Here is a 24,527-nt window from a genome sequence, read left to right on the forward strand (position 1 = left end):
GCAACTTCCAAATTACAACAGTGATGCTTACACTGCTCGAGCAGTGGGGTTTCTTCACTGGAGCTCCACAAATAAAATACCTACAAGCATCTCAAGGGTTTCGTCGATACTTGTTGGGGGAGCAAGAAAACAAATGTCATAGAGGATGTACTCTGATTAAGGCTGTTTCCCTTTTCTCTATGGGGAAAAGCTTTGGACTCGATAGAGAGATTGCCCAATCATTCCATCCACACTTAGGATGAGTTGGCCGAGAAGTTCATTGCCAGATACTTCTCTCTGGGGAACATGGCTACACTAAGGAATGAAATTTTAGCTTTCAAACAAGAGCCCATTGAGCCATTGCACGAGATTTGGGAAAGATATCGCACTCGCTAGGGGTAACTTCATGAACACGCCTTATTCTGAAGCTTGTGAAATCTTGGATGAGATGGCGGACACCTCTTCGGCGTGGAAAAGTAGAGCCAATGTTCCTCAGAGTGACCCAAATGTTATTCACCTACACAAGGAGCTACATAATCATGGGCAAGCTATTGCGGAGTTGACAACCACCATGAACCAATTGGCAAGGCTCAGCTTCAACATGTTCAAGGGTCAAAACAGGTGAATTCTATGGAAGGGGTAAACATGATGGTAAACAAGAGACGACAACAAGGTCAACAAGTACAAAACCATCCGGAACAATTTGAGCAAAGCAATAGTGGGTATAATCAAGATGATTCATATGATGAACAAATGAAGAGGTTCAATATGTCAACAATTATCAAGGTCAAAGAAATAATGCTCCAAATCAACAACAATGGAGATCACAAGGAATCCAAGGAAACTGGAACAACCAAGGCCACCAAGGAAATTGGAGTGGTGGCAATAACAATAATCAAAGCAATTGGGGTAATCAAGGCAATCAAGGCAATTAGGGTAATTAAGGCAATCAAGGCAATTGGGGAGGAAATAATCAAGGTAATTGGGGTGGCAACAATCAAAGCAATTTGGGGAACAACAATAATCAAGGGGGTTAGAACAATAGCAATCAAGGAAATCGAGGGTCGGGCTTTCAGAGGCCCCCGATGTATCAACAACCAAACAACCCTCCTCCATATCTGTCGCAAGGTCCTAGTTCTTCCAATAGTGAAATGGGACGGATTGAAAACATGTTTAAGCAAATGATGGAGAAAAACACCGATTGCGATGCCCAATTAGCCTCCCACAACACTTTTATCCACAACTTGGAGGTTCAACTTGGCCAAATTTCTGAAGCTTTAAATACTCGCCCAAAGGGGGAACTACCTAGTGATACGGTGGTGAACCCGAAAGGTGGGAATACGGGGCATGCAATGGCTGTGACAACAAGAAGTGGGAGAGGTGGAGTTGCTAGTACCTCAAACAAAAACAAAACATGTGGGTGATTATGTGTTGGTGCAAGATGATGATGATCCATGCAATAATGTTCAAGCTAATGAAGAAGCGAGGATTGATATTGATGAAAACATGGAGGAGACGCAAGAAAAAGTGAACCTGTGTACGGAGCACGTGACTGACATGCCAGAACCGATAGTGCCAAGGGCTAAGGTACCAATGCCAAGGCCTCCTCCTCCATACCCTCAACGACTTGCAAAACAAAACAATGAGAATCAAATCAAGAAATTCATTGATATGATGAAAAGTTTGTCCACAATTGTGCCGTTGGTTGAAGCCTTAGAACAAATGCTGGGATATGCCAAGTTCATGAAGGATTTGGTAACAAAGAAGAAATCAATGAACTATGGAACGATCAAAATGACACATCAAGTGAGTGCTATGGTGCATTCCATGGCTCCAAAGTTGGAAGACCCAGGTGCTTTCACAATCTCGTGCACTATTGGGAGTGTAGATTTCGCCAAAGCTTTATGTGATTTGGGGGCAAGCATTAACTTTATACTCTATTTTGTTTTCAAAACATTGGGGATTGGGCAACCAAGACCCATATATATGAGGTTGCAAATGGCGGATCGGACAATGAAAAGGCCATTGGGGATAATTGATGATGTGTTAGTTAGGGTCGACAAGTTCATCCTTCCCACAGATTTTGTGATACTTGACTGTGAGGTTGACTACGAGGTGCCAATCATTATGGGGAGACATTTCCTTGCTACAGGGAAGGCCTTAGTTGATGTGGAAGCTGGAGAGCTCACCTTCCGGGTGGGAGATGAAAAAGTGGTGTTCCGTGTTTGTAAATCCATGAGGCAGCCAAATAGCAACGAAGTGTGTTCGTTCGTGGATCTTGTGACCGAAGTAATTGTTGATGACACAAGTGTTGTGATAAATGTGGAAGATACCCTGGACATTGTGTTGTTGAATCATGATGAGGATGAGAAGGAAGGCTTTGTAGAATGTGTCAATGCTTTGCAAGGAATGGGATCATATACTTATATGAGGCTCTACATGTGGCATCATATACTCGTTCTTAACTAACGTGTAGGTAGATGCAGCCCTTTCGGTGCTTCAAAGGAGGAAGAAAGCAATAGGTTGGACATTGGCGGATATTCGGGTTATAAGCCCTCAGTGGAATATCAAATACAATTGAATGAGGCCATGCAAGAGGTATTAAATAAAGAGATCATCAAGTGGTTGGATGCCGGAGTGGTTTACCCTATTTTCGATAGTTCATGGACCTCGCCGGTGCAATGTGTCCCAAAGAAAGGGGGCATGACTATGATCACAAATGAAAAAAATGAATTGATCCCCACAAGAACTATCACCGGGTGGAGAGTGTGTGGAGAGTGTGCATGGAATATAGAAAGCTCAACAAAGTTACGCGAAAAGACCATTTTCCGCTTCCGTTTCTTGATCAAATGTTGGATAAGTTAGCCGGGCGTGCTTATTATTGCTTCTTGGATGGATATTGCAGATATAACCAGATTCGTATTGCACCTGAAGACCAAGAGAAGACCACCTTCACTTGTCCATATGGCACTTTCGCATTCTCATATATGCCATTCGGGTTATGCAATGCACCAGCAACTTTCCAGCGGTGTATGATGTCCATCTTCACCGATATGGTGGAGGACTTTCTCGAGGTTTTCATGGATGGTTTCTCTATCATGGGGGATTATTTTGAAGAGTTCTTGGATAACTTGGATAAGGTATTGGCACATTGCGAAGAAACTAACTTGGTGCTGAATTGGGAGAAGTGTCACTTTATGGTCAAGGAGGGCATTACCCTCGGTCACATGATTTCCAAGAATAGTATTGAGGTTGATAGAGCAAAAATTGAAGTGATATCCAAACTCCCCTACTTCCGTAAAGGGAGTGAGAAGTTTTCTATGTCATGCGGGGTTTTACTGCCGATTCATCAGGGACTTTTCTAAAGTGGTAAACCCCTTGTGCAAACTCTTGGAGAAAGATGCCAAGTTCCTTTTCAATGAAGATTGTATGAAGGCATTTGAACTACTCAAGTATAAGTTGACTACCACTCCTATTATCACCGTGCCAAATTGGAGCTTACCATTTGAGCTCATGTGTGATGCAAGAGATGTGGCAGTTGGTGCGGTATTGGGGCAACGAATTAATTAGATCTTTCATCGGGTCTACTATGCTAGCAAAACTATGAACGAGGCCCAATTCAACTATACGGTGACCGAGAAAGAACTCCTAGCCATTGTCTTTGCTATGGAGAAATTCCGCCCGTACCTAATGGGTACAAAGGTGATTGTTCACACCGACCATGCGTCACTTTGTTATTTGTTGAGCAAGAAAGACTCTAAGGCAAGGTTGATACGGTGGGTGATTCTATTGTAAGAGTTTGATGTAGAGATTCAAGATCCAAAAGGTAGTGAAAATCAAATGGCGGAACACTTGTCCCGATTGGAGGAGGAGGGGAGGCCACATGATGGCCTTGAGATCAATGATATATTTCCTAACGAACAACTCCTTTCCATTTCTATGACTAGTATGCCATGGTTTGCCGATGTGGCCAACTATCTTGTGAGTGGCATTGTTCTGAATGAGTTTCCCTCAAACCAAAGGAAGAAGCTCAAACGAGACTGCCTGGACTAATATTGGGATGAGCCATATCTCTTCAACATTTGCACTGATGGTGTTATCCGGAGATGTATTCCAGAAGAAGAGCAATCGGGTTTCTTGAAGCTTGCCATTCTTTGCCCTATGGTGGTCAGCACGGTGGGGCGAGAACTTCTACAAAGGTCCTAATCTGTGGATTATGTTGTCCTACCTTGTACAAAGACGCTAGCGAGCTCGTTAAACGTTGTGATGATTTCCAAAGGGCCGGTGGGATCTCTAAGAAAAATGAGATGCCTCTCACCACCATCCTCGAGATTGATAATTTTGATGTTTGGGGCATTGATTTTATGGGTCCGTTTGTGAGCTCATGTGGGAACACCTATATATTGGTAGTTGTGGATGACCTGTCCAATTGGGTTGAAGCCGTGGCTTTTCCCAACAATGAAGCTCGAAGTGTGTTAGCTTTCTTGAAGAAGAACATATTCACAAGGTTTGGTACTCTAAGGGTCATCACTAGTGATGGGGGTTCGCATTTTTGCAACAAAGCATTTGAAACTTTACTCTCCAAGTATAGTGTCACTCATAAAGTGTCGACCCCCTATCACCCCTAGGAAAGTGGACAGGTTGAAGTCTCCAACAGGGAGATAAAGAGTATTCTATCTAATACTGTCAATGCAAATTGGACTGATTGGTCAAGGAAACTGGACGATGCTCTTTGGGCCTATAGAGCAGCTTACAAGACTCCAATTGGTATGTCTCCGTATCAGTTGGTGTTTGGGAAAGCATGTCACCATCCGGTGGAATTAGAGCATAAGGCGATGTGGGCGTGGAAGAAATTGAACCTTGAGTAGGATGTAGCTGCCAATCTTCAGGTGGAGCAATTGAATGAACTTGATGAGTTCTGGTTCCATGCTTACTCCAGTCCATCCTTGTATAAGGACAAGATGAAGTACATACATGATAAGTATATCCGGAACAAAGAATTCAAAGAAGGTGACCTTGTTCTTCTATTCAACTCCCGGTTATGGATGTTTCCGGGAAAGCTTAAATCAAAGTGGAGTGGTCCTTTTGAAGTGGTACATGTGACTCCTTTTGGTGCTCTTGATTTGAAAAATAAGAATGGTGAGATCAAAGAGCCAATGGGCACCGGGTGAAGCACTACCTTGGTAAGGCTGATGATGTCCATGTTGTGGCATTGCTCCATTTCAAATGAATGATGGTAACATGCGTCGTGCCGCAACGTTAAATCGGGGGCTTCTTGTGAGGCAACCAATGTGTTTTTCTTTCTTTTGATTTTCTTGTTAGATTAGGCATTGTTTTGGACTAACTGGTTATGAAGTGTATGCAGGAATTGGGTGAGCAGTGTAGAAAATTGACAAGACAAAAATTGGCCAACTGGTGAAATTGTGCGGACCGCATCAGAATTATGCGGCCGCACAAGCCCTTCACGGCCGCACAACTGAAAGATGGAAAATTCCAACTCTCTAAAGTTTAGCCCGACAAAAATCCCTTAAGGATTCGCGGTCGCGATCAAAATTTCACGGACCGCACAGATTGTGCAGCCGCAGCCATTTTATACAGACCACGCCACTGAATCAGCTGCTGAGTTAGAAAAGGTAAAGAGTATGGACCGCACCAAAATTATGTGGCCGCACTCAGGTAAGTCGGTGGGCCAACATGGTCGAGTATAAATAGGACTTTTTGAGACTATTCACACTTTACACACTCTGACCTCTCAAGCTAGACTAGAGCAATGCACTCTTTCTTGTTTTGAATCTCATCCCATATTCATCAAGTGTTGATTTCCTACTACATTGCATTACTGGTATGTTGATTTCAATGAGTTAATTTCATCTTTTTATTTTCCTTTCTCTTTGTTTTAGTTTTCTTTTTATCAAGGGTTAGATTCATGGCAAAAATGTCAAATTGATGCTTAATTCTAGCTTAGAAGCCTGTGGGTAATGTTTGAATGCATAATGGGGGGCTAGGGTTAGTAGCTTTTATTTTTTAATTGCCACAAATCATGCCTAATTAGTTAAAACCCTAGTATTAATCATACTTCAGTGCTACTCTGATTTGAATTTCGCGGCCGCACACATTTTTGTGCTGTCCGTGCTAGGGTATGCGGCCGCATACAAAATTGTGCGGTCCGCGATACCCTAGGTTGAAGGCACTTGTCATTGCTAAGTTTGTGCGGTCACACTCAATTTTGTGTGGCCCACGGTTGGTTTTTCCGGCCGCAATCAATTTTTTATGGTCCGCACAATTAAACTTCAGAGACCCAACAAATCGATTATGCGGCCGCACTCACTTTTGTGCAGTCCGCGGCCGCACTCACTTTTGTGCAGTACGCGCTGCCCTGTTCTGACAAGAAGTGTTTTTCTTTTCAACTGTAATTCAATAACACATGTTGAACCACAATTCTAACTGACTTTCACTACTTGTGTGTTGCAGACAATGATGCATTCTCGTAGTCGAGGTGATACTTCCAAGGGGGTAGATTCCTCCCGAGGCCGGGGTAGAGGAAAACCTACCATGCCATTATCAGCCGAGAAAGTCTTGCGCAAAAAGACTACTCTCCGTAGACCACCTCCGGACTCCTCAGATACCCGTGAATACCTCTCATCCCGGGAAACTTCTGAGGAGGAGTTTGTACAACCACAACCGGGGGCACATTGACAACAATTCCCCGATAGGCTACGTTTAGTCAATGAACCTACCTCCTCCTCTGGTTCTTTTGATGGCTCAGAGGGAGGTAGTCAGGCATCTGAACCATCTTCCCCACTTGCTACAACACCTACCACAACAGCTACCCCAATCAATTTAGATCATGATGATGAGGTCCTGGATGACGGGAGAGGGGGTGACACAATTATGAGAGGCCTGGCTAGATCAAGGAAGCCGGAGGTGTGGGATGACAGATTCGTAAGTGAGAAGGCGTATGCAAAATTTCGGGAATGGTGGCCCCAAAGGTTGCTCACTCTTGAGTGACAATTCATAACCAAAGACCTAAGCGAACACAATTCGAATGTCCTATGGCAATTTACGGAGAGAAAAGGATGGAATTGCTTCACCGTCCGGTTGAAAGATGCCAAATAATACCTCGTCAAGGAATTTTATGCCAATGTTGCCCACATCAAAAAGGGTACAAAGGTGACGAAGGTCCGAAACTTGAAAATCTGCTTTGATGGCCATGCACTAAATAGCTATGTAGGGTTTGAGGAGGTCGAGGCAGTGTAGTACCTGGAGAAGCTAGCCTTGAGTGATGCAGTTCACCCATGGCTAGCTGAGATACTTGCTATTCCGGGGACAACACCTACATGGCACACATCAGGAGTTCAAATTGTCAGAGCCACCTTTAACTTTGAAACAAAAGGGTGGCAAACATTTGTGTGCAGCCATCTTGACGCGTGCCAGCATGAGAATGTCCTTCCACTCCACCGGGTAGTATTGGTAGCTTCCATTATGGCAGGCTATCCTATTAATGTATGAAACTTGATGTCCTACAACATCTCCAATGCAGTCCAGAAAGAAGAAAGATTGTATCCCTACCCCAACTTCCTCAGAGAGTATTTCCAAGACCATGGGGTAGATTCAATACATTTTGATGTGGAGGTGAAGGCTAAAAATCCTTTCTCATGATACCACATCCAGGGAGCGGACAACCCTAAATTCAAGGGCAAAGCCACTACCTCCATTAGCCAGTCTGAAGAGCCAGGGGTAGTGGCCACTAGGTCAATTGCCGAGCCCTCTATAACAGCCGGTACTTCTGCCGGAGCAGCTGCCATGCCTCCTCCTTCCTCCAGACCATCCCTCTCAGTGCCACTGTCAGTTCCCACATCTTTTTCCTACCCTCAGACTGCACAACGGGTTTCACGGACACTATCCAGTCTCAACAACTGGATGCAGGCAGCTACCACAAAGCTGACTGCCATATCCAGTGCAGTTGCAGAACAGTCTTCAGCCCCATCAGAGCTTCAGGTACCTCCATCATTGGAGGACTCTTTGAAGAAGATTCTGGACAACCAGAACAAGATTCTGGATGACCAGAAGAAGATCCGGGAGACTCTTGATACACATGGGAGGATTATCAAGGATTTGGGGAAGCAGGTGAAGAAGATGCGGAAGACTCAAGCATATAAGGAGTCGGTGGAGACATTGAGCAAAGAGGTTCAGAAGATTGCTTCTGCTGATGATATTCCACTGGACCTGCTCATGGAGGAGACAGCCCCAGCAGCACATGCAGCAGTGCCCGAGGCATCAGAGACAGCAACTGGCCAGTCTGAGGAGCCTGCTGCCACTTCACACACTATTGAGGAGCTAATTTGGATGCTCAGAAACTCCGTAGTTCCCCAGTCAGAGGATGTGGAGATCCAGTTAGAGGATACGGAGGGTACTGATGACCCGATGCAGACAGAGACCATATAGGTAGTTTTATCTACTCTCTACCCCTTTTCCTTGTTCTTATTTGTTATGAGCATTGAGGGCAATGCTATTTTTCATTTGGGGGGTGGTCCATATTGATTTGATGACAATTGGTATGTAATAACCATTATACTATTTTTCTTTATCTTTATTTATATTTATTTTTACTTTTGGTATGTATATATTCTTACCATTCGATATATATATTCGCTTTACTTCATTTTGTACATATTCAGTCTACTTTCCGTAGTTTACTTCATAACTTCTTTTGTTGTTTTTTCTTAGTAGCATAGCTTCTTTTTACATTTTATGTGAACAATAAGCCTTTAGTTTTCTTAATACTACGGTTCTTTCCAAAGGTGGATGTTGTGTGGTGGCTCTTCCCAAAGATGGATGGCATGACAACCTTCTTAAGGGATTGAGTCTGTTTCCTTTATGTTTTTGTATATATAGTAGTAATGAATAAAATTGTCTCAAGCATGCTTCACTTGGTACTAACACATTTACCTTCGACCTTATGGTTAGAAACAAGTTGATGGGCAAAAAATAGCTCTAGTTGTGACCTTTAGACTCTTGTGTTGACTAAAACAATCGAGTGGTTTCTTTGAGCCATTTGTGATTTTCACTCTTAGCTAGGGTTGTTGTGGGCCCTCAACTCTGTTCTCTTTAACAATCCAGTAGTTTGAGAGGTGAGGTATTGAATTGCAAGTCCAAGTTTCGTACCAATAAGTCTAGAACTTGCCCTGAATGTTTGTCTAGGCAAAATTCTAAGTGTAGCTCGACTTGAGTAATGATTGTAGGCTCAACTTGATCCAATTTGAAACTTGAAAGATTTTGTAGCCTACCAATGTGATATCCCTAGTCAACCCCTTTGAGTCAAAGCCCTTTTTCATTCAATAGCCATGTTACAAGCCTTTATCCATTTTATAATGACCCTCTCTTGGCACCCGATGTTTCCTTAGCATTCCAATTGGCAAAAGCATAAGTTTGGGGAAGAGACGAGGAATGTGAAAGTGATAAACGGTATAAAAAAGAATGAAATGAAGAAAAAGGGAAGGCAAAGAAAAGGAAGAATGGCCAAAAAGAATTATGTCAAAAAGAAAGTGAATAAAGTAGAAAGTTGAAGGGATTCAAAGAAAGCAATGATGAAAGGCATGGAGTGGTTAGAAAAGGAGAAAAATGATTGTCATAAGCAAGAAAGAGTGACATTACGTCTCTTTAGTTCCCCTAAGGAAGAAGAAAATGACTCAAAGAGTCAAGAAAGTATGAGCCAAAAAGAGAAAATGGGGTGCTTAAGGAAAGATGAAACTATCATATGCCGATAAGTCCTACCTTGATCCAAAAGCCTTCATTACATTCCCTCAAAATCCCTATATGATTTCAAGTTGAGTGAGCTTACATTAGTATGGATTTACATAAGGGGCATTCTTTTAAAGTGAGATTTGCTCATGGATAGTAGAGAAGGAGGAGTTAGGGTTCCACAATGACCTACGTGATAGTGCGAGCTTCCTTGGTGAATTAAATCAACTCTTGATGCTCTAGTGTCACATTAAAACTATGGTGAAATTGATTCAGGAGCGGCTTCGTGCGGCGCAGTCTAGGCAGATGAGCTACGCGGATAGAAAGGTCTGTGATGTGTCGTTTATGGGTGGGGAGAAGGTTTTGCTGAAGGTATCACCCATGAAGGGTGTTATGAGGTTTCGGAATAGGGGCAAGTTGAGCCCCGGTTCATTGGGCCTTTTGAGGTACTTCAAAGGATAGGGGGTGGCTTAGATTCTTACTTTGCCACCCAGCTTATCGAGTATGCATTTAGTGTTTCATGTTTCCATGCTCCGGAAGTATGTTGGCGATCCGTCCTATGTTTTGGACTTCAGCACGGTTCAGTTGGAGGGTGATATGACTTATGATGTGGAGTCGGTGGCCATTTTGGATCGACAAGTGCGGAAGTTGAGGTCAAAGGACATAACTTCGGTGAAGGTGCAGTGGAAAGGTCAGTCTGTGGAGGAGGCCACCTGGGAGACCGAGCGGGAGATGCGGAGCAGATATCCACACATATTTAAGACTCCAGGTATTTTTTTAGACTCGTTCGAGGACGAATGTTTGTTTAAGAGGGGGAGGATGTAACGACCCGACCGGTCATTCCGAGAGTTATAGTCCTCGTTCCCCCATTTCTGCTCCTTTTTGTGTTCTTCAGCTATATTATGATATGTCGGGTTAGTTGGTTTGCGTCCGGAGTGGTTTCGGAGTGGATTGAGACACTTAGTCTCTTATTTAGAAGTTTAAGTTAGAAAAGTCAAGCGGATGTTGACTTATGTGTAAACGATCTAGGAATTTAATTCTGATGGTTCCATTAGCTTCGTTAGGTGATTTTGGACTTAGGAGCGCATCCGGAATGTGATTTGGAGATCCGTAGTGGAATTAGGCTTGAATTGGCGAAAGTTGGAAATTTAGCGATTTCGGTCGGCAGTGGAAAATTTGATATCGGGGTCGGAATGGATTTCTGGAAGTTGGAGTAGGTTCGTAGTGTCATTTGTGACGTGTGTGCAAAATTTGAGGTCATTCGGACGTGGTTTGGTAGGTTTCGGCATCGTTTGTGGAATTCGGAAGTTTAGAAGTTCTTAGGCTTGAATCTGAGGGTAATTTGGTGTTTTGATGTTGTTTTGAGTGATTCGAAGGCTCGACTAAGTTTGTATGTTGATATATGACTTATTGGCATGGATGGTTGAGGTTTCGAGCGGCTCAGGGTGATTCCGAGTGGTTAACGGATTTTTTGAAGTTGGAAACATGCAGTTGAAGCTATTGCTAGTGGTATTTCCACACCTGCGGAGTGGGAGCCGCGAGTGCGAGGGCGCATATGCGTTTGGAGAAGACGCAGGTGTGGGCAAGGCTAAGGTGGGCTGGAATCACAGGTGCGAGAAGGTCGTCGCATCTGCGAGCCGGCAGGTGCGAGACCTGTGGCGCAGATGCGGAAAGGATGATTTTAGGAGGCTTCGTAGAAGCGGAGGGAGATGCACAGGTGCGCTTCCGCAGGCGCGAGATTGGGCCGCAGATGCAGATCCTTGGATCTTAAGTGAGTTCCGCACTTGTGACGGAAATTCCGCAGGTGCGGATTCGCAAAAGCGGAAAAAGGGGCCGCAGGTGCGATAGTGCTGGGAAGAAAAGCTCCAGCTCAAGGTTTTGTCTTTCATTTTCAATTTTGGACTTGAGAAACTTGGGAGAGAGGAGATTTTTCAAAGGTTTTCAAGGAGCAACGTTGGGTTAAGTGATTCTAACCCATAATGGCATAAATTTCGTGAATCTATGGCTTTGTTCATCATTAATTAGTACGATTTTTGAAGTAAAATAAGGGGTTAGGGTTTGGGATTTTGGAGAGTGTAATATGAGGATTTGAAGGACCAAATGATGTCCTATTTTGATGAATTTTGTATGGTTAGATTCGTGAGTGAATGGGCTTTCAGGTTTTGTAACTTTTGTTGGATTCTGAGACGTGGGCCCAGAGGTCGGGTTTGAGCTGATTTCGGGTTTTGAGTCTAATATAATAGTTTTCTTGTGGAATTGATTCCTTTAGCATATATTAATCGTATTGTATTGCTTGTGGATAGATTCAAGATGTTTGGAGGCCGATTTGAGATGCAAGGGCATTGCGGAGTAGGATTTTGCTCGGATTGAGGTAAGTAACAGTCTTATATCAGGTTTTGAGGGTATGAAATCCCGAGAAGTTGTATAATGTGAATATTTGGAGGTGACGCACATGCTTGGTGACGGGCGTGTGAGTGTGCACCGTCCCGTGAGGCTGTAAAGTCGAATAGCCATTGTTATTACTTGTTATTCCTCGTCTTTGAGCAATTGACTGCCTTTCATGTTAGAACCATGCTTAGGCCATATGATATCACTATTGGGACCCGCAACGATCGTATACTTGTTGAATTGATTGCTAATTCTTGTCTTGTACTCAGTCACAGTCTTATTGTGTGTTATAACTCTGTTTCCTCTCATTTCTTGTTGATACTTGTTATAATCTCGATTTGGGCTGGTTATTATGATATTCTGTGAGCCCGAGGGGCTGGCGAGGTTAGTGACTGAGATAGGGCCTGAGTGCCGGGTTGAGAGCTATGTGAGATATATTGGATCGGGCTGCACGCCGCAGCAATATTGGATAGGGTTTCACGCTTTAACAAGAATTCAGGCCATATATCGGATCGGGCTGCACGCCGCAACAATATATGGATCGGGCTGCACGCCGCAGCAGTATTGGGTCGGGCTGCACGCTGCAGCAATATATAGTGCTTGGGCTGTAGGAGCCCCTCCGGAGTCTGTACACCCCTAGTGAGCGCAGGTGCCTTTGATTGTGAGTATTGAGGCTGAGTGCCGAGTGATTGAGCTGTTGAGATAGATAAGTGACAGTAGCCCTGTGAGGCTGTACTTGCTCTTAATTGTTGTTGCACTTCGTTGCTAATTGTTATTATTGCAAAAAATTTTGGAGGTCTTATATTGTTGTACCTGAGCTCGAAATGTTTGATTTAAAACACCGGATTGAAAGAATGCCTATTTTTCTTACTGAAATTACTGAAATGAACTGCATTTGTGTAGCTCGTCACTGCTTCTCAGTTCCTTATTTAATTTTGTTACTTACTGAGTTGGAAGTACTCACGTTACTTCATGCACCTTGTGTGCAGATTCAGGTGTGACTGGACGTGGAGGTCATTGAGTTCGTGCGCAATTGCTCTTCCAGAGATTTACGAGGTAGCTGCCCGCATTCGCAAACCTTGTGCTCCTTCCTTATTATTTTTCTTTCTCTGTATCGATATCTAGACGCAGACTATTGTAGACATTGTCTTTTAGATTGGGAGTCTAGTTGCTCATGACTTAGTGACACCCCGATGTCGGGCTATTTTTCTGCACTTATATTTTATTTGGGATTTTACTCCATATTTATGAGAAACTCTGGTTATTTTAAATATCTTAATTCATTTCTGTTAAACTTTGAAAGTGTTTTGGAAAGGTCGGCTTGCCTAATACCACGATAGGCGCCATCACGATGGGTTAGGTTTTGGGTTGTAAATTGTGCGGTCCGCATAAGAATTTTGCGGCCGCAATTGACTTCTGCTATAACATTCAAAATTGTACGGTCCGCACAATACATGTGCGGTCCGGACTTTTTCCATACAAAGCCATTTTTTCTGAGCACAGTTCATGCAACACACTTCCAAACCTGCTAGCACAAAATAAGACCTATCTAAAGAAAACAAAACATGGGTTGCCTCCCAAGAAGCGCTTGATTTAACGTTGCGGTACGACATAGATTACCATCATTTGAAATGAATTACCGACACGACGTGGCCATCACCAATTTTTCCCAGATAATGCTTCACCCGGTGACCATTGACTCGGAATAACTCATCACTTTTGTTCTTCAAGTCCAATGCACCAAAAGGTGTCACACCTACAATTTCAAAGGGACCACTCTATTTGGATTTTTTCTTTCCGGGAAACATCTTAAATCATGAGTTGAACAACAAAACAAGATCGCCCACCTTGAACTCCATGTTTCGGATGTATTTGTCATGACGGTACTTCATTCTTTCTTTGTACAAGGATGAACTTGCATATGCATGGTACCAGAATTCATCTAATTCATTCAAATGTGCAACCCGCAAGTTAGCAGCTGCATCCCAATCAAGATTAAACTTCTTTAAAGCCCACATGGCCTTGTGCTCGAGTTCCACCGGAAGATGACAAGATTTTCCAAACACCAACCAGTATGGAGACATCTCGATAGGAGTTTTGAAGGTAGTCTGATAAGCATATAGTGCATCATCAAGCATTTTTGACCAATCCGTCCGGTTAGCATTCACTGTTTTGGACAAAATACTCTTTATCTCCCGGTTGGAGACTTCCACTTGACCGCTAGCTTGAGGGTGATAGGGAGTCGTAACTTTATGAGTGACACCATACTTGCTAAGCAAGGTGTCAAAAGCTTTGCTGCAAAAATGCGACCCCCCATCGCTTAAGATAGCCCGCGGAGTACCAAATCTTGTGAAGATGTTCTTCCTAAAAAATGCCACCACACTTCTAGCTTCATTGTTGGGTAGAGCAACGGCCTCAACCCATTTAGACACATAATCAACCGCGACCAAGAAGTAGGTGTTTCCACAGAACTCACAAAAGGTCACATGAAGTCAATACCCCACACATCGAAAATATCAATCTCCAAAATGGTGGTGAGGGGCATTTCATTTTGTTTGAAATTCCATCGGCCCTTTGACATTCATCACAACGCTTGACTAGATCACTTGCATCCTTGTAAAGAGTGGGCCAATAGAAACCGCAACTTAGCACTTTGGCCTTTGTTCTTGCTCCACAATGGTGACCACCACACGACGAAGAATGACAAGCCCCAAGAATTTCAACTTGTTCATCCTCCAGTACACATCTTCTAATCACTCCATCCGTACAAATCCGAAAAATATACGGTTCATCCCAATAATAGTCTTGACAATTCCGTTTGTACTTCTTTCTTTGGTTTGAAGAGAACTCATCCGGGGTGATACCACTTACAAGAAAATTTGCTAGATCCGCAAACCATGGCACATCTTTCCTTGAAATGGCTAAGAGTTGCTCATCGGGGAAGGAGTCATTGATTTCAAGGCCATCATGCGGCCTCCCCTCCTCCTCCAAATGATACAAGTGGTCCGCCACTTGGTTTTGACTTCATTTTCGGTCTTGGATGTCTATGTCAAACTCTTACAATAAAAGCACCCATCTCATCAACCGGGTTTTGGAATCTTTCTTGCTCATAAGGTAACGAAGTGCCGCATGATCCGTGTGGACAATCACTTTTACACCCATCAAGTACGGGTAGAACTTCTCAATAGCAAACACAATGGCAATGAGCTATTTTTTGGTCATAGTGTAATTGACTTGGGCATCATTCATGGTCTTACTAGAATAGTAGAACGGATGAAAGATCTTGTTGATATGTTTCCCCAAAACTGCTCCAACCACCACATCACTAGCATCACACATGAGAGTAGTTGTCAACTTGAACTTGAGCAATTCAAATGATCTCATGCAATCATCATTGAAGTGAAGTTTAGCATCTTTCTCCAAAATCTTGCACAAGGGGTTCACCAACTTGGAAAAATCCTTTATGAAACGTCGATAGAACCCTGCATGGCCCAAGAAACTTCTCACGCACTTCACGGATGCTGGAGGTGGAAGTTTAGAAATAACCTCTATTTTGTCTTGTCAACCTTTATTTGCTTCTTTGAAATTTTGTGGCCAAGGAAAATACCCTCCTCGACCATGAAATGGCATTTCTCCCAATTCAACACCAAGTTCGTTTCTTCATACCTTGCCAATACCTTATCCAAATTTTCCAAGCAATCATCAAAGGAATTCCCAACTAACATGAAGACTTCAAGGTAGTCCTCTACCATATCCATAAAGATCGCCATCATACACCGTTGAAAAGTTGCCGGTGCATTGCATAAGCCAAATGGCATCCGCTTGAAAGCGAAAGTGCCACAGGGACAAGTGAAGGTTGTTTTCTCTTGATCTTCCGGGGCAGTAAGGATTTGATTGTACCTCGAATATCCATCTAGAAAGCAATAGAACGCCCGGTCGTCCAACTTATCTAGCATTTGGTCAAGAAAGGGTAGTGGGAATTGGTCTTTCCTTGTGCCTTTATTTAGATTCAGATAGTCCATACACACTCCCCACCCGGTCACCATTCTTGTTGGAATAAACTCGTTCTTATCATTGGTGACCACAGTTATGCCCCCCTTCTTCGGAACACATTGCACCGTAGAAGTCCACGAACTGTCAGAAATGGGGTAGACAACCCCGACATCTAACCACTTTATGATCTCCTTTTTGACCACGTCTTGCATGGCTTCATTGAGTCTCCTTTGATATTCAATGGAGGGTTTGGCATCCTCCTCCAACTTAATCTTGTGCATGCAAAATGCAGGGCGTATTTCCCGAATATCCGCCAAAGTCCACCCAATAGCTTTCTTCCTTTTGTGGAGCACTGCTAATGTAGAGTCAACCTGTACGTTAGTAAAACAAGAGGAAAGAATAGTCGGTAAAGTAGAGCAAGGGCCAAGGAATTCATACCTGAGATGTAGAGGCAATGACTTCAACTCCAAGATAGGAGGCTCTTCAATTGAATGCTTTGTAGGAGTTTTTCTATTTTCGAGATCCAAGGAAAGTTACCAAGGTACATAATTGTATGACCCCCATACCTTGTAAAGAATTGACACATTTTATGAAGCCATCCATTTCATTTCATCATTAAAATTTAGCCAAACGACATCCAACATGTCACCCACATTAATCGTGGCACTTGTACTATCAATAATTACATCGGTCACCAAGTCCATGAACGAACACACTTCATTTCTATTTGGTTGCCTCATAGATTTGCACACGTGGAACACCACCTTTTCATCGCCCACCCATAAAGTGAGTTCACCGGCTTCCACATCAACAAGAGCCTTTCCTGTAGTAAGGAAAGGTCTACCACGAATAATCGGTACCTCATAGTCTACTTCACAATCAAGAATCACAAAATACGCTGGAAAAATGAACTTGTCAACCCGAACCAATACATCCTCAGTCACCCCTAACGGTCTCTTCATTGTACGGTCGGCCATTTGAAATCTCGTAAATGTGGGTCTTGGTTGCCCAATTCCCAATGTTTTGAAAATCGAATACGGCATCAAGTTGATACTCGCTCCAAGGTCACATAGAGCTTTTGCAAATTCGTCACTTCCAATGGTACAAGGAATTGTAAAAGCACCGGGATCTTACAACTTTGGATCCATCGAATGCACAATTGCACTCACTTGGTGAGTGACTTTGATAGTTTGAAAATTCATCAATCTCTTCTTTGTCACAAAGTCTTTCATAAACTTAGCATATCTGGGTATTTGCTCCAAAGCTTCAATTAATGGCAGATTTATAGAGAGACTCTTCATCATATCAATGAACTTCTTGAATTGATTATTGCCATTTTTCTTGGAAAGCCTTTGAGGAAAGAGAGGAGGTGGCTTAGGCAATGGCTCCTTAGCTTTGTGCACTACCGTTTTCGGTATGTCAATCACATGATCCCTAAACGGGTTCACATCCTCTTGAGTCTCTTCCACCGTGTCATCAATATCAATCCGCACTTCATCATTTTCTTGCACAACATTGTCCAGGATCTCCTCTTTTTCTACCACTTGTTCATCATCCACAAGTTGCCTTTGAATTGAGGTAGGTGCATTCCCAGCTCTTCCATTTCTTGTAATAACTGCCATGGCATGCCCCGTAGTATTCCCACCCTTCGGGTTCACTACCATATCACTTGGTAGTGCCCCCTTAGGATGCGAATTTAAGGCTTGAGTGATTTGACCCATTTGCACTTCTAAGTTACGGATTGATGTGTTGTATGAAGCAAGATGGGTATCGGAATCGACATTCTTCTCCATCATTTGCTTGAACATGTTCTCAATAAGACCCATTTCATTGTTGGAGGAACTAGGACCATGAGAAGGATAAGGAGGTGGCTTGATCGGTTGTTGGTACATCGAGGGCCTTTGAAAACCCGACCTCCGATTTCCTTGGTTGTTGTTCCACCCTCCTTGGTTGTTGCCTCCCCAATTGCTTGATTATTATTGTTTTGTCAATTTCCTTGGATATTGTTTCCACTCCAATTAACTTGATTGTTTCCACTATTCTAATTACCTTGTTTGTTAGAACTCCAATTGCCTTGATTGCTAGAATTCCAATTGCCTTGATTATTCGAAGGTCTCCATTGTTGTTGACTAGGGCCTTGGTAGTTGTTTCTTTTTCCTTGAAAGTTTTTCACACATTGGAACTGTTCATCTTGATCATTGTAAGAATCTCCTTGATCAAACCCACAATCATCTTACACAAAATTGTCCAATCTTTATTGCACTTGTGGACTTCTTGATCTTCTCTTGTTTACCATCATATTCACTCCCTCCATAGCATTGAATTGCCTCGGGTTTTGTACTTGTTGAAGTTGAGCCTTTGCCAATTGGTTCATGGTGGTTGTCAACTCGGCTATTGCTTGCCCATTGACATGTAACTCTTTATGAAGAAGAATCACATTTGGATAACCTTGTGGGACATTGGCTCTAGATTGCCACGCCGATGAAGTATCCGCCATTTCATCCAAAATATCACACGCCTCCGCATAAGGCGTAGTCATGAAGTTCCCACCAACAAGTTGATTCACTACACATTGGTTGGTAGTATTGATCCCCCGATAGAAAGTTTGTTGAATCATGTTCTCCGTCATTTCATTGTTGGGGCACTCTTTCACCATTATCCTATATCTTTCCCATATCTAGTGTAGTGGTTCATTAGGCTCTTTCTTGAATGCTAGAATTTCATTTGTTTGTTTGCTCCCCCAACATGTATCAACGAACCTCTTCAAGTGTTTATATGCATTTTGACCCGGTGCACCGGTGAAGAACCCTCGTTGCTCTAGCAAAGTGAGCATCACATTAGTTATTTGAATGTTGCCCGCCCTAATACGGGGTGGGACTATAGCACTTGCATACCCTTCATTCGGCAACACCCGGTGTAGAGCCGCTCGTGGTGGTGGTAGGGGTAGAACGGGCACACTGTCCTAAGGTGGTCGGTCTCGTCTATTGGCTTGAGGTTCAAGGGGGACCTCATCCATTGCATCATCATCAACGTCCATATCCCCCACGGCTATGTTTTTGAGCTCGTGTTTGCCATGATTTCACCTACAATACTCACACGTTAGTAACAAAGAAGGAAAAGAAGATATTCAAAAAACACACCTAAATATATAGCTAACACCGTTTTTAGGTACCCGACAACGACGTTAAAATTTGATCTCGTCCAATTTCACTCTTCTATTTGAGGATATGAAAACGGTCGATGCAATAGTAATACCCAACAAGAAGTCGGGGTCGATTTTCCACAGGGAGCTATGAATAGGTCTTACGGATATATATTATAGTGGATGCGCTTGAATTATCTCAAATTTCACTTCCACAAACTTGGGTTGTTTCTAGGTCTAATTTAAACTAAGATTACAAACTAAGAATTTAAACTAGGAAAATATTTTTGGTTATTTTTCAAATGATATAAAAGGCCTAGGGTTATGACCTTCACCTAGGTGTTCGCCTAATGGGTTGTAAACTTTAAAGCTTGTTTTATTGGTCTGAGTGTATTATAGCTATCAACACCCAAGTACCCATTCAATACCTCTCGGTCAGAGAGTGATTTTGCCCAATTTGGTTTTCGCAAGTCCAAATGGGTATTGAACAAAGCAGTTGATAATAAGCTCTAGTCAGGTTTTACTATCTTCAGGTTCAACCATTTAATCGGGCTTATCAATCTCTCTATTGACTCAATTTCTTGCTAGCCAAGGTTTTCTAGACTAAATCTCTCTTTCTCAAGTAGAGACCAAGTCAAATAAGCATGAAATAATGTTTACAACCGTCAATTCTTCAAATTAAAGCAGGAAGTAGGTTGGATAATCAACACCCAACCATAAACAAGCAATAAATCAAACACCCATTATGTTTACACACTAGGGTTGGGTCATAACCCTTGTGAAAATCTAGCTACTCATGCTTAAATTGGAAGAGAAAGAAGAAGAAGAAGAAGTGATAATTAAACCCATATTGATAATTAAAATGATGAAATCAATGTTCAAAAAGCTCAAAATGGCAAAAAGTATTAAAAAGAGTAAAAGAAAATGCCTATTGTAGTTGCAGATATCAAAACTTGACCTAAAAAAGTGAATCTCTTCTATTTATATAGTGCTGGAATTTTCGGACAAAAATGCCCTTCCGGAGATTCTGCGGCCGCAAAATTCCATGTGTGGTCCGCACTATGCTTCAGCCTGGCAGGATTGGAAACCTGCGGCCGCACTTCATTCTTTCTACGGTCTGCACATTTCTGAGTGCGACCGCACATAGCTCTTCTGCGGACCGCACAAATATGATTGCGGCCGCGTAGCTGATCTAAGCGGCCACACAATAATAGTGCGGTCCGCACTTCTGTTGAACGTGAATGCAAGTTCTCCCAACTTTTTCTCTTGCCTAAGTTCTGCGGCCGCACATTTCATGTGCAGACTGCACTTTGCACTTGGCTCTACAATCTACGACCGCAGATGATAATCTACGGTCCGCACTTTTGAGCTTCTGTTCCTGTTTTTGTCCTTGAGTTGAGATCACTCCTTCTTGAGTTAGATTTCATCTTTTGGGGCTCATTTTCCACTATTCCTACAATTAAGCATATTTTATCAGCTTTCGGGAATACAATTAAATGCTTTTGGACAAAAACGAAATCAAAAAGGTGCTAATAAGTAGTTAAAATTCCCACTTATCAGGCATGCTATATAAAGTGACTGATGCACTATTGCGTATGTGCATAGAAAACAGTGCAACGACTGTACAGCTCTGGGGAGTGAACTTGTACTGTCAGCAGGGGAACTGATGTCCATATGTTCCCTCTATTGTCTCTTTGACTCTTGGTTTTGGAACTTGGGGTAGACTTGAGACTTGCTGTTCTTGAGCACGTTGAGGATGTGTAGCAGGTTCCCGATCTGGTTCTTATCATAAAGTTTGTTAGATCATCAAAATATAAAAAGGCACATAACTTATCACTTTGTACAAGTACTTCGTAACAACATGTGTGAGCATCAATCAGTATTATTTATGTGTCCTGATTAGGGGTGTACATAGGTTGGGTTGATTAGTTTTTTTTAATTACCAAACCAAACCAATGGTTTCGGATTTTTAAATCCATAAACCAAATCAAACCAACAAAGTGGGATTTTTTAATTTCATTTTTTTCTCAAGTTTTTTGGTTTTTTCGAGTTTTTTCCAATAAAGTCTTCATAGCACAAAATATGTAATTTGTGCTCATAATATTTCTTTAATCCTAGTAAGATACAACTATATAATATATTTTTCAAGAAAATAACACAATAGTTTGAGATAAGTCATAGCATTATACTAAAATATAATGTCCAATAACAAATATAATAAAATTGCATAAAGCAAATATATCTAATTAATAAGCCATAATAAAAATTAACATAATCTAAAAATATTATATAGGTCATGCTAAAATATGTATAGATAATAAGTATTATTAATTACATAACTAAGCACTAAAGAAAACGATAAACTAAGTTATGCATTTTCAGTATAAACCAATGTAAAACTAAAAATTAGATAACCTACACTATCATCATTCCTAGTGCTGAATTGAATTTCTTTTGTTAACATTAGTATTGATTTGAACTTTGTTTGAGTTACTACATGTAACGACCCGACCAGTCGATCCGAGAGTTATAGCCCTGTTTCCACATTCCTGCTTCTTTATGTGTTGTTCAGTGATGTTGAGTTGTATCGAGTTGGTAAGTTTGGGTCCGGAGTAGTTTTGGAGAGAAATGAACACTTAGTCTCTTAGTTAGAAAGTTAAGTTAGAAAAGTCAACCGGAAGTTGACTTATGAGTAAACCAATTCAGATGTGGATTTTTATGATTCGATTAGCTTCGTTGGGTGACTGTAGACTTAGGAGTGTGTCCAAAATGTAATTTGGAGATCCGTGGTAGAATTAGGTTTGAATTGGTGAAAGTTGGAAGTTTTGAAGTTCTTAGGCTTGAATCCGAGGTTGATTTGGTGTTATGGTGTTGTTTTATGTATTCCGAATGTTCGACTAAGTTCAGGTAGTGATATATGACTTGTTGGAATTATTGGTTGAGGTTCCGAGGGCCTCGGGTGAGTTTCGGATAGGTTTGGGTTGTGTTGCGCTCATTTTTCTTATGTTTTGACGTCGTTTCTTCAAGCATAAATGATATCATATTGAACGAATGAGCTCCGATTTCATTTTTAATTGAAGCATTAGATCCGTATTATAATTATGGACCCGTCTCAAAAAGAATCGTCGAATTTGGACATCATATGAGGATTTTATGGTCATTTTTACTAAGAATTGGGTTGCCAATTTTGCGGATTAATTACGCAATTGCCACTGAATTCGTATTTAAAAATCTGCACTATTTGCAAATATTAAAACCTACATATCTCCTTCATTATAAGATCAAATTGAGTGATTCAAAAGCCTAACTTGACTAAACTTTCACAATGAATCTATCAGAGGCAGAAAACGTGAGTTCTGGGATCGTTTGGCATGAGAAACGAGGCAGAATAACTGGCAGAAAAATATATAAAATGAGGGTTTGTTCATTCGGTCATATTTTAAGTTGGGGAGCTCGGATTTGGGCGATTTTGGGGGCGATTTTCACCATAAGGATTGGGGTAAGTGTTCTCTACTCAATTTTGATTATATTTCATGAATCCATCTTTGTTTTTGGGATTTGAATGATGATTTCAAAGTGAAATTGAGGGAGTTAGGGTTTGAGTTTTGGAGAGTTAAGCGAGGATTTGAGGGACCAAACGGAGTCCGATTTTGATGAATTTTATATAGTTAGACTCGGGAGAGGATGAGGTTTATTATTCTGCCAATTTTGACTGATTTCGAGATGCAGGGAGGGGGAAAATGTAACGACCCGTCTAGTCGATCCGAGAGTTATAGCCATGCTTCCCCATTCCTACTTCTTTATGTGTTGTTCAGCGTTGTTGAGTTGTATCGAATTAGTAGGTTTGGATCCGGAGTAGTTTTGAAGTAAAATGAACACTTAGTCTCTTAGTTAGAAAGTTAAGTTAGAAAAGTCAATCGGAAGTTGATTTATGAGTAAACAAATTCGGATGTGAATTTTTATGATTCGATTAGCTTCGCTTGGTGATTTTAGAGTTAGGAGTGTTTTCGGAATGTAATTTGGAGATCCGTGGTAGAATTAGGCTTGAATTGGCGAAAGTTGGAAGTTTAGAAGTTCTTAGGCTTCAATCTGAGGTCGATTTGGTGTTTTGGTGTTGTTTTGGGTATTCTGAATGTTCGACTAAGTTCAGGTAGTGATATATGACTTGATGGAATTATTGGTTGAGGTTCCGAGGGCCTCGGGTGAGTTTCGGATATTGTATGAGGATTTTATGGTCATTTTACTAAGAATTAGGTTACCAGATTTTGCAGATTAATTAAGAAATTACCACTGAATTCGTATTTAAAAATCTGCACTATTTGCAAATATTAAAACCTATATATCTCCTTCATTATAAGGTCAAATTGAATGATTCAAAAGCCTACCATGACTAAACATTCACAAGGAATCCATTGGAGGCATAAAAAGCGAGTTTCGGGATCGGTTGGCATGAGAAACGAGGCAGAATAACTAGCAGAAAAATATATAAAACGAGGGTTTGTTCATTCGGTCATATTTTGAGTTGGGAAGCTCGGATTTGGGCGATTTTGGCGGCGATTTTCACCATAAGGATTGGGGTAAGTGTTCTCTACTCAATTTTGGTTATATTTCATGAATCCATCTTCATTTTTGGGATTGGTTGCTCCTCCCTGTAGATATCAACCTTGTGAATCCAATCCAAACTGCCAACTTATCAAGCAAACCCTCCTTAGTTTGTTGTAAATGGAAATTTTACAACTTCTTCAGATTCAGGTCCAGTATCCTCATGATTAACATTTTCTTCCTCCATCGACATTAATGATATCAATCTTAGTGGACAGTAAGATTTGTAGAAGATATTAGCAATCAATCAAGTTCAGTGTCACAACCCGCACTTTGGGGTTGTGACTTCGGCCAAGAACTGGTGAGAAAAAGACTCTTCTAATAGTCTGATGTAGACTTGTCAACTCGGGCAACTTGGGCTTTTTAATTTTAAGCATATATAAAGGGTATAAGTGATAAAAGCTCTGACCTGCCTCCCACATACGTCCTGCCACCAAGCCGTATTGAATGAGCTACCTTGAGGCGGAACCTCAAGGGCCTACCTGGAAGACTCAAAAGAGTGTCCTAGGTATCCATACGAATTAGGGAACTCTATGAACGGCGCAACACCTTCGGGCTAATGTTGGGCATCAAGTAGGCGCTGGAGGCTCGATGTGTGGGACGGCCTGCCCCGCGGGCTGCCAAAATATTGGAAGGAGACTTCTGTGCCGATTGGATAGTTGATGCACCTATCTTAGGGGCA

At 41.9% G+C, this 24,527-nt stretch overlaps 1 protein-coding gene across 1 annotated transcript; it reads right to left on the reverse strand.

The window, feature by feature from the left end:
- Window positions 1-16,688: 16,688 nt before the first annotated feature.
- LOC138899765 (uncharacterized) lies at window positions 16,689-17,078 on the reverse strand. Its single transcript, XM_070186455.1, has one exon. The coding sequence runs from the start codon at window positions 17,076-17,078 to the stop codon at window positions 16,689-16,691; it is 390 nt and encodes a 129-aa protein (XP_070042556.1).
- Between the last annotated feature and the right edge of the window lie 7,449 nt (window positions 17,079-24,527).

Source organism: Nicotiana tomentosiformis, chromosome 10 (assembly GCF_000390325.3).
Source record: "Nicotiana tomentosiformis chromosome 10, ASM39032v3, whole genome shotgun sequence".
Classification (NCBI taxonomy): Eukaryota; Viridiplantae; Streptophyta; class Magnoliopsida; order Solanales; family Solanaceae; genus Nicotiana; species Nicotiana tomentosiformis.